We start from the raw sequence: 10,907 nt of genomic DNA, 5'->3' as shown, positions 1-10,907 counted from the left end.
TCTCTAAACTACGTTTGAAATCATGGATTCGTGATTTTACAGGGGGGCCAGTAGCAAGGTCCGTATTAGAGCTTGATGTGGGTCTAGTTGTTCTTAAAAGCTTTATGACAAGCTTTGGCCTGGTCATGTTGCGGGCCTAAACCTAGAAATGTATTTGGGCCTTCATTTTCGTAAGATAATGGGCCGAGTAAGTGGTTAGTCGGGCCGATCCTTAGCAGTCTGCAAATCTTTCCAGCTGAAGTAAGTAAATAAATGAGTCCAAATTTGGCAACTCGGATTCAAACATTCAAAAACCAAGGCCCCCCCCCCCCCCCCCCCCCCCCCCCCCGCGCCGCCCGCCCCCCCCCCCCCCCCCCCCCTAACACCTTCTCTCAACGGTCAAACTGTTCTCTCCCTCGTCCGCGATTCAAATCTGTCTCCATTGAGAGTGCCAGTTTTGTGCGTGGAAAGAATCTTTCATTCCCATGGAAATTGGAGAAAATTCTTGGATCGAAACACAGACGGGAAGCTTTTCTACTCCCGTTGCACGTTCCTCCCGGCATCTCCATCCTTGTTCGATTTCTAAAGTTAGAGTTGTCGCACGAGTTCGGCCATTTCTCCCCAGAGAAATTTCTTCGAAAAATGAAAACCCAGTCTCTTGTGTTTCTCTTCTGAACCCAGAATCACAAAATTCTGCTGATGAAGTCACTGTTCTGCTTAAAGATCAAGAATCCAGGTTGCCTGTTTCCCATTTATCTGTTCACGCCACTACCTTCATAAGACTTATCGTTTTTTTATTTTTCATTTTCCGGTGGGGAAGGGGATAATTTGAGAGTTTAGGTTTTTAGGGTTGACGGGTTAACATTTTAAAACGTGATTTGATCTGGGTTTCTTTAAATTGTCTGAGGGGGTAATTGATGTGGGTTTTTCCTTGTTTTGTTTTGTTATCCTGTGCAGTCGAAATGAGTGCTACAAATTAGATGGGTTGTTCGGGCAAGAAGGCAACAATGTGAGCCAGATTTTTGAAGAAGAAGTGAGACCTTTAATTCCAGGAATATTTCAGGGCTATAACGCTACTGTCTTCGCTTATGGAGCTACTGGGAGTGGGAAGACGTACACCATGCAGGTTTGGTTTAATCGAAGTCTTTATATGTTTTACATGTAAGCGTTCATGATAATCACCGTAATTGAAGTAAAAGTATTAGAGGACTGTTAGTCTGTTAGCCTACAACCATTAACCTGCATGTTCAGAGGTTGGGATAGTCCCAACCATAATGGAAGCATGGACCCACTTATCTGGACCGACGACCATGGTCATCTAGTTCGGGTCTGGCTTATTGTTGAGATTTGGCCATCTATATAGGACTAAACACATACTCTCATCACTGGTTTGCTTGTAATGTGCTTGCCCTATATGGAAAGTCTGAATCTTCCAATCTTAATGAAGTTGAGCTACATTTAAAGCATTTGGCACCAATCCATAATTAAGTTTAATTTAATTGCAATTGTTGTTGTTTCTTCATCTTATGTTAAAAATTTGACAAATGAATATTCAGGGGAGTGACAAGGTTCCTGGTCTAATGCTCCGTGCCATGTCTTTAATATTGTCCATATGCAAGTCTACTGGAAGTACAGTTGCGGTATCTTACTATGAGGTTTATCTAGACAATTGTTATGATCTGTTAGAACCTAAGGAAAAGAAGATAATGGTATTGAATGATAAAGATGACAAGCTTCATCTCAAAGGATTAGCTCAAACTAGAGTAAGTGGTATTCCCCAATTCAATGAGATTTTCTCTGCCGCTCTTCAGAGAAGGAAGGTCGCACATACCGGTCTCAATGACCAATCTAGCAGAAGCCATGCAGTTCTCGTGATCACTATTTCCACTCCTTCAAATGATAATGTCTCAAATCCTGTAACTGGGAAGCTTAATCTTATTGATTTAGCAGGTTTTATTTCGAGTTTTTCATTAAATCTGAGTTGATGTGTAGTAGTATGTGGACCATAGGTATAAAATCTTCTACATTTGATGTTTGTATTTGTAGGAAATGAAGATAACAGAAAGACTCTCAATGAAGGGATTCGGCTTCAAGAAAGTGCAAAAATAAACCAATCTTTGTTCGCACTTTCGAATGTGATATATGCACTAAACAACAAGAAGCCAAGGATACCATATAGGGAAAGCAAATTGACACGCATATTACAGGATTCTCTTGGTGGAACAAGCCGGGCTCTTATGATTGCATGTTTGGTATCACATTCTATATCTTGGTTATATGTGTCTTAATTTAAAAGTTGTAGGCCTCGCTTAAGGACTTGATCTGTCTTTTGCATTTTCGTAGAACCCCATAGCGTATCAAGAATCTGTTCATACAGTCAGCTTAGCAGCTAGATCTCGCCACGTATCAAATTTTATGTCATCTCAGAAGAATGCATCCTCAAAGATGAAAATTGACATGGAGGCTAAGCTTCTTTCATGGCTTGAATCAAAAGGGAAAACAAAAAGTACTCAAAAAATGGTGCCATTTCAGTCTCCGATTTCTGGTAGAACTCCTTGTTCTGTGAATTATACAAGGAAAATAAACACATGCCCAAACTCCACTGATTCAACGTCTGTTCAAAGGCAACAAGTTTTGAATTTGAAGCAACGGTAGAAACTAAATATTGTTAGTTATCTTGCTTCAAAACTCGACTCTTCCTTTGTTTATAATCCTACTCCCATTTTACAGGACTCCATTCCTGGCTAGCAGAAAATTATTTAAAACTGGGTCTCATGAAAATCGCTGCAAGAAGGTCAGCACTAGTTTAAATGTGCAAAGTGGTTTCAAAAACCAGGTCTTCGAAAAAGCTCCATGAAATATCATCATGTGTTTATCCACAGGTTGAAGAACTAGCCACTGCTGTGAAAAATAAATGTGTGGTATCGATTCATGACGACACATCAGAACTAAATTCTCCATTACTTGGTACTCTATCTTGATGCCTTTTTTTGAAATTATTTATCAGTTATATTCTAATAAGTATATAATTTATACTGTAGATATATCCGTGATCGATGAGGAAAAGAGAACAGATACACATCACAACACCCTTACCTTGTCTCCTCCTGTCAGTGAAAAAATTGAAGCATTTCAAAGTCCACAACGAGAAGCCCTTGCTTATATTAACACTAACATAAAAAAACCCCAAGTGTCACCTCTGGATTCAAAAACTCCTAAGCCGAAATCCATTACACACGATGGCGAAAATAGCTTCCAAGAATTTGGCACCCCATTCAAAAAATTGGTGGCTCAGAGCTCTCAGTTAAAGGTATTTGAGTGAAATTTACCTTATAAATCAATCAATGATGCGATCCTTCTCATTTATTCTGACAAATATGAACTTATTGACTATGAACAGAGCTCCCTCATCCAGGACTACGTTGAATTTTTGAACACCGCCAGCAGGTAATTCAGTCATTTAGTGTTGCCTTTCTTTTTCTTAGTCATGTGTATCTTTTGTGATTCTTGGCTGATGCTTTTCACGTCCATGAAACTATTGCTAGGGAGGAGCTACTGGAATTGAAGGTAACACTGATACTAATGGTATAACTCGCAACATATGCTTGTTATTTACTTCTGATTTATGAATTCATAACTATATTCAGGGAATTGGATCAAAGATAGCAGAGTACATCATCGAGCTGAGGGAATCGAGCCCCTTGAAGTCGGTAAGAAAATGACATTGAGATGAAACAATATCATCATCATCATCATCATCATCATCATCATCTAGCTTGGTGTTGTATTCGTTGTGAAAACGTTGATCCTTTGTATGAATGCAGCTAAATGATCTGCAGAAGATGGGATTTTCGTCTAAGCAGGTGAGACAAAAATTGACACTTTGTCCTCGATTTCTTTGCGTTGGAAACACTCCCTAAATGTGGATTAAAACTATTTTTAAGGTGCATTACTTATTCGAAAGAGCTGCAAGAGGGATGTTGGAAGAATCAGCATTTGACAACATCTAGTTGTTGAGGGGAAAAAAAAAAGTCAAATACTAGTTTGTTTGCAATTACATTTGTATCATTTGCACCTAACATGTTTGTGACATCTTGTGTTTGTTTCTCGTTGCTGCTCAATTAGTTTGATGTAATGAAATGTTGAAATGATTTTTTTTTTTAAAATTGTTTCTTCTTAAAAGGTGTTTCCCTTAATCACATCGAATTTTTCTCCATTTTTAAAAAAAAACTGGTACGAGTTAGTAGTGTTCATAATAATGGTACAAATTGCAACATTTAACATTGGAATTGTAAATATATTTAGTTTATCAGACGCAGAACATAAGCCAAGCACCCACGGTTACTTTTATTTTACTTTTAAAGTAGGACATTTTACTGGCCCATTAGTAGTGGGATACTAAGAATCATTCTGAGACCAATAAGGTTTAGGCCAGGCCCAATTTAATTGCAACAGTTGCTGTTGTTCTTAAAAAAGTAGAGGATCCGGATCCTGCTTGCACCCATTCTCTGTAGTCTCCATCTCCGATACCTCAACATGTCTGCAGAAATCCAACCCAAAACCCAAAATAAATAAATAAAATTAAATAAATAGAATTAGAAATTTCGTGTTTGAAGAATATTCATCTCGCACGCACGTACTTGCTCTGGAAGCCGAGGACTGGAGCCGGGGTAACGGCGGCGGAGGTGGCGGCCTCGGAGTAGCTCAGATCTGGATACATGCCGCAACTGCACAAAATTTGAAAATGATGAAATGAAATAGAATCTTCGCGATTTCAATTTGGGAAGAAGAATCGAAAATTCTCTCTACGATTATGAGTTACCCGCTGCAGCCATTGCCGCACTTGCAGTTGGGGCCGCAGCCACAGCTTCCACCGCAGCAAGACATTTTCTGAATAAGTTTAAAATTTATGAGATTGTTTGCTCTTCACTGATCGCTCTCCCTGTGAATAAGTTTCGAGGTGGAGCGTCGAATTTATAGGAGTGGAGCGGCGGATATCAGCCGTACACGTGGCGAGATCTGAGGAGCCGGTGGTCTTTCGTGCATTCGCCACACACGATTCCTTCTTTACAAGATTGATTTTGGAGAATAAATTTTTTTATTTATTCTTTGTCGATTACAGAATTATTATGTTTGATTTTGTAATTTCCTATATTATCCTGTCTTAAATCACATATAAAATTTAAGAAACTTCAATTTCTAAATCTAGATTTTTTTTTACCAGAATTATTATGATTTCAACCCCAAACGCTTTATGTAATTTTACGCTGAATTCAAAAGGGTTTATCAACTAATTTTATTGGTAAATTATCACATTATAATCTATGTTTTCATTTAAAATCATAAATAAAAGGGTTTTATTTGTTATCTCGAACTTTAATACTGGAATGACAATGCCGGATTTGAAACGACTCCAACACGTGAGAATTTGAAACCCATTGTTTTTGTTGAAAAATTGTCACGAAATCGAAAATGATGCATTTGAAATACAGAAATTTGAAATTTAGACAAACTATTGGAGTGGATTTGTGTTGAGTAATGAAAATTCAAATCTCCTCATCCAAACGAAGCTTTTAACAATTGAATTTCAATTGAAAAATATATTAAACATCTCACTTTTTTAGTGGTATAATGACATAAATCTCTCTTAATATAAAAAAAATGTATGAGTTCAATCGCAAAAACTTCATCAATCCCATCAGACGAAAAAAATAAAAGGTGATGAACTATTAATATAGTGGGTGGATTCTATCAACTTAAAAGAATGGTTCTCCCAACTCCATATGAGTATCAAATCTCTTTTCACAGGCCACTAATTTCCATAGCTTTATGCCACCACCTGGTCAACTCAATATTATTGCTAAGGGATTACTTTAATTGTGATATTTAAGTTTATATATACACGAGAAAATTGCAAATTTGGTTCTATATGTTTGTCATTTTGCGATTTTGGTCCTTTATGTTTTCATATTTCAGTTTTAGTTCTGCATGTTTCGATTTTTGGCAATTTCGGTCATTTTTATTCGAAAATGCTTACGTGACACTGTACACGTCAGCTTCACATCAACACTGAATTGGTGACACGTCAGCGCCACGTCGAAAAAGGACTAAAATTGCCAAAAAAATAAAGATAGCGGACTAAAACTGAAATCTGAAAATATAAAAAACTAAAATCGCAAAGTGATAAACATACAGGACCAAAAAAGCAATTTTTCCTATATATATTGTGTCCAGCAGTCTATAAAATCCATGTTCCAGTTCGAGCTTTCGAATAGATAAATAATTGATGTCACATTCAAGAAGTCCTTTATTTTGGAATTTGGAGTGGGTATCGACTATTTTGAGGGCTGAGATATCGAATCCAAAATACCGAATTTTCGGGATATCTATCGTATCGAAATTTTTTTAATATACAGACATTTTTTCGGTATACGAAAATTTTTTTCGGTATTTATACGGTATTAATATGAATGTTTTCTATATCAAAATTTCAAAATTTGAATATCAATACTGATATGAATTTTTTTTCATACCGATATTTTTGATACGGTATATCGAAAAGTGAAAATCCACCTCTATTTTGCACCATTTGACGTGGATGGAAAACCTCTTTTCCACTACTTCGTGTCTCTAAATAGATTTATTCTCTAGATTTAATTATAGTTTATCATAATAAGTGTAGCGGTATTATAATTATAATCAAAATTTAAATACACATGCAAGTGAGTATTTTTATTGACATCTCAAAAAAAAATGTTTATTGAAAGGTGTGCTCAATTGAGAGTGAGTAAAATCTTCAATTTTTATTTCCCTCCCATATTTGTTAATCACGCTTTATTCTTTATTTTACCATGCATGAATACTAAAAATATTTATACACAAAGCGGAATGTGATTAACATATTGAAGTGTAAATAATATTGGATTTGAAATTGTCGTTTAATTAACTTGCGTCGATCAAACTTACTTTATTTGATTGCATCTTTTGACCTTCTTTGTTGCTTTAAATATACAATTTTGAATTGCAGGTTCTTTATTTATTAAATATAACTTGTTCACTTCTTAATCATTTTTTCTAAATTTCTTATTCTCATAACATTTTTCAGAATATTTAGTGTTTCATTGCTGGTTATTTTTTTCTTTCACTCAGAGACGGAGCCAAAAAGGGGTGGAGGGCGTGACCGTCCCCTCAACTCCTCGTAGTCTCTTCTTTTTACATCTATTCTTATTAAGAAATTTTTAATTTGTTAATAATTTTAAATACCTTGCCACTTTTAATTTAACCAAAAACTCTCACGGTCCTATTAATTTTTTAGGGTTTTATTTAATAATTTATTTTTTTGTGAAAAAACTACAAGTCTACTCGATTTATAATTGTTAATATTTATTTTAATAGTATTCTAAAAAATATACTGGCTTCATCCCTGCATTCACTTCTCTTATATTCTCTTATATTTAATGTATTTGATACTTACATCTCTTACACATTATCAAGCACATAAAATACAAGGGATACGATCATCTATACGAATGCTAAATGTCGTGTTTGATCACTATTGTAAGTCCAATGTAAGATGGCACTGGTTTATTAAATAGAAAGTTGGATTATATATTTAATAAAATAGGTTATATATAAAGTTTGATTGAAAATAAAAATATAGAACCTCGTATACTTTCCAGTTTTCTTACACAGTTTTGAAGTATTTATTTTGCGATCTTTATTTATTCGTTCTGTTTGAAATTTGAATAATTATTTATTCTCATTTCACAAGAAAAACGTAAACAAGTCAACATACAAATAAATCATACCATAGCTTGTGAACTAATTAATTGGCGTGTGGAGATTTAATTTCAACTCATTTGTTTTTTTTACATGCCGTCTAAATGCGATTTATTCTATCAAAAACCTTAAAAATGAGATGTTATTTCTGGCGTATTATCCTAAAAATGCACTTAAATATATATTTTTTAATACATGTGAGGTTTGCATATTTTTCCGTAGATTCACACCGGAAAATGTCTATATCTAACTGCATTTCCTAAAAAAAAATCCACTAATACTAAATTTCCAACTCTGTTCCATGCACATAACAAGATATACCCTGCAACTTCTGGGGAGAAACCTGGAAAAATCCCATGTTAACAAGTTCAAGTGAATATGATCTCTTCAAGAAGATCATCGAATATCAAATCTTCAACTTCAATCCCAACACACTCGGCATCGAATCGAAGATTCATCCAACCATCATCTTTAGCCAAATCCCTGCTCACAACATCATCAATAGTCTGATCAAAATAAGGTTTCCAGTTCAAGAAACAACTGATCTCTGTCCAAACCTCGTCGAGAACATGGCGACCGAATGGCGTCGTGTGCATACGAGACTGACATGTCAAGGGCGTCGACCAGTAGCAAAATTTTCTCTCGTAGATATGCAACAGAACCTCGTTGATCAAATCAAACAGAAGAAGGTGATCACAGGTCACACCTTCTTCATTTGTGGTATTCTCGGATCGAGAAACCAGTAGCCCCTCGACTTCATCGAATACCGAAGGGTTCAGAGGACTCTCAGATTGCAATTTTCCTAGAATTTGGTTTCCAAAGAAGCCAGATAGTTCTAGCACGTGTTTAACGTAGTTGAACTCCATCACATTCTTGGCATCAAGTAAAGACTCTTTGTACAGTTGTTTGACTTGATTTCCAAGAGTAATGTTGGCTGTGTCTTCTTCGTATTCAAAGAGGCAATTTTGTGTCAACTCTGAATCTGTTGTGTTCAATAACAGTTTAGTCACATGTTAAATGTCAGTAGTGTAATGAAAATACATGAAGTTCTACATGGAAAAACGCAAACTTCTCGGTGTTATATATGAAAACGTTTATGAATTTTGAGGGAGACCAGTTGACAGATTTTACCTTCTGATATAGATACCACATTGGTTATGGGGTCAATCTTGTCTTCTTGGTAACTAAAGTCATAATAATCATCAGCAACCAAACTTTGCCTTGCTGGCTGTACAGCAGAATTCAGATCAGGTTCAAAATTCAAATCATTGTAAGATGTGCTTTCCCCTATCGCAGAATCGAATGCATCCTCAAAAGTCTCTGCATCGCTTGAGAAGTTTCCTAGACTGCCCCTTTCCGAAACAGTAAATATCTGAAATTTATCATCCGAACCTAAACTTGATGGCCTCCGTTCGCGAATCTTGTTACTTTCTATACCTGAAGTATTCAAAGGACTGGTGCTGGGAGAATCTTCAATATGAAAGGAAGAGTAAGATCTGAGATCAGGGAGTGAAAGAATCCTGCCTAAAGTAGCAGGCCTGCTTAGAACCGGTGAGGGCAAATCTGTCGGTCTGAGCCTTAATGTTTCAGAAACATGTTCTTTTCCTTCTCTGTTGCAACTGATCTCCAGCAAGTGATTATATCTATCTAACGACTCGTTGAACGATGATGTTCTCTTGAAATGTTCGAGGGGGCTCGTACCAGAAACGAGACCTAATTGATCACTCTGACAACCACTCCTAGAGCGGTGTTTGCCTGACTTTTTGTGCTTTACGCTTTGATGCACGCTAGAGTTATCGTGCTGATCCTTAGAAACTCGAAGACCATAGGGAATTTTATGAAGGGTGGCATCCATAATGATCCGATGTTTCTCCTTTTTCCTGTCAAGGATTACATGTTTTATTTTCTCCCGCAGATTTTTGAAGTGTTTGAGTGCAACCTTGCTACCATCAAGCCGTTTTTTCGGTAGGCCTGATGAAGTCGGAGAAGCACTGTCAGAAAGATCGAGCTCAATTGAGAACTGGTGAGGAATACCATTTTCTGTGATCATACCTTTTGATGATACCAAATTCTTACACAAGTCTTCTGTCACTTGTATGCAGTCCAGAAGTTCATCTTCCTCTTTCAGACAAGATGCATTTTCTCGTTTATTGAAAGAACGGTTCCATTTCAGAGCTCTTCCGCCAGATGAAACAGTCGCAGGAAACGACGAGGACTTGGTTAACCGGAACTTGGAATTGGAGGCACGCCTATTGTGCAACTGCTGAGCTAATGATGAACTTGGATCTTGCAAGATTTTCAAGAACACCTCTTTTCTCAAGTCGAGTAAATCTAGCGCATCAAGAAATAGTTTTGATTCTTGAAGTGAAGTATGACTAGTACGTTTGTTGGCCTCCATTTGCTTAGAGTTCATATTAGCTGAAAATGGTCTCAGATTGGATTGCTCGAGACGATGGATGGAGTTAGTTCTTTCGAGCTGAGTCCTTGCGGGGTACGAAGAGCTTCTTCGATGTCTGCCCTTCCTTTTCAACATCTCTTCAGCAATCAAGGCTTTTATTCTAGATTTCATGGAGCTTTTGTGTGCTGGACCAAGGTCTATGGCTTTTGTTTCAGCCTAATAACATTGAAAAAATTTGTTTCATAATGTTAATAATTGAGTTCATCAAAATAACTTTCACATAAATTTTACAAGGTTTGCTCCTGGTCACAAAGATGGTAAAGACTAAGAAAGAACTCATACATACAGCAGAATTTTCCACTGCAGCTTCCAAATTTTCTTGTATTTCATCCCCATCAGCAGCAGCTCTGCTACTCTCTGGATCTCCATTCACTTGAAATCCACAAACAAAATAAGAATGAAACAAACCAACCTTAAAAACTGATAATTCATTCAATTTGGAAACCAACTCACAAAAAAGAGTCATCAAACTAGATATCAAAGCTTTGCATAGAGTTTCACACAAACTCGAAGACATGTTACAACTGGTATGCACACACTTGGAAGTTGGAACATCATAGAATACCAAAACGAAAGACGTGGGAGGTGCAAAATCGACCTACCAGCAGCATTTTTCCCGGTCCCGTGCCTCTTGTGAGGGAGCCTTTTCTTCACATGATGCCATTTATGATGATTAAAATGATGGAATATT

General features: G+C 36.6%; 3 protein-coding genes across 4 annotated transcripts; 1 reads left to right on the top strand and 2 right to left on the bottom strand.

Annotated features, from left to right (window-relative positions):
* Positions 1–394: 394 nt before the first annotated feature.
* LOC140875499 (kinesin-like protein KIN-10B) lies at positions 395–4,145 on the top strand. 2 transcript variants are annotated; one of them, XM_073279201.1, is made up of 13 exons: positions 395–715; positions 937–1,105; positions 1,536–1,929; positions 2,026–2,231; positions 2,323–2,630; positions 2,731–2,773; positions 2,862–2,946; positions 3,021–3,289; positions 3,380–3,426; positions 3,525–3,546; positions 3,627–3,689; positions 3,804–3,842; positions 3,924–4,145. In XM_073279201.1, the coding sequence occupies exons 1-13, from the start codon at positions 465–467 to the stop codon at positions 3,987–3,989; spliced, it is 1,962 nt and encodes a 653-aa protein (XP_073135302.1). In that variant the 5' UTR covers positions 395–464; the 3' UTR covers positions 3,990–4,145. The 2 variants fall into 2 exon arrangements, with proteins under 2 accessions (XP_073135302.1, XP_073135300.1); XM_073279199.1 differs by having other exon boundaries at positions 2,710–2,773.
* A 106-nt stretch (positions 4,146–4,251) lies between these two features.
* LOC140876313 (metallothionein-like protein type 2 B) lies at positions 4,252–4,930 on the bottom strand. Its single transcript, XM_073280241.1, has 3 exons — positions 4,802–4,930; positions 4,620–4,706; positions 4,252–4,519 (listed from the first exon to the last, which is right to left on the bottom strand). The coding sequence occupies exons 1-3, from the start codon at positions 4,864–4,866 to the stop codon at positions 4,447–4,449; spliced, it is 225 nt and encodes a 74-aa protein (XP_073136342.1). The 5' UTR covers positions 4,867–4,930; the 3' UTR covers positions 4,252–4,446.
* Positions 4,931–8,126: 3,196 nt separating this feature from the next.
* LOC140866746 (uncharacterized) lies at positions 8,127–10,530 on the bottom strand. The gene is made up of 4 exons (XM_073271784.1): positions 10,503–10,530; positions 9,583–10,372; positions 8,890–9,513; positions 8,127–8,740 (listed from the first exon to the last, which is right to left on the bottom strand). The coding sequence occupies exons 2-4, from the start codon at positions 10,325–10,327 to the stop codon at positions 8,127–8,129; spliced, it is 1,983 nt and encodes a 660-aa protein (XP_073127885.1). The 5' UTR covers positions 10,328–10,372; positions 10,503–10,530.
* Between the last annotated feature and the right edge of the window lie 377 nt (positions 10,531–10,907).

This window comes from Henckelia pumila, chromosome 1 (assembly GCF_033568475.1).
Source record: "Henckelia pumila isolate YLH828 chromosome 1, ASM3356847v2, whole genome shotgun sequence".
NCBI classification, from domain to species: Eukaryota; Viridiplantae; Streptophyta; class Magnoliopsida; order Lamiales; family Gesneriaceae; genus Henckelia; species Henckelia pumila.
This window is presented reverse-complemented; position numbering and strand designations above follow the sequence as displayed.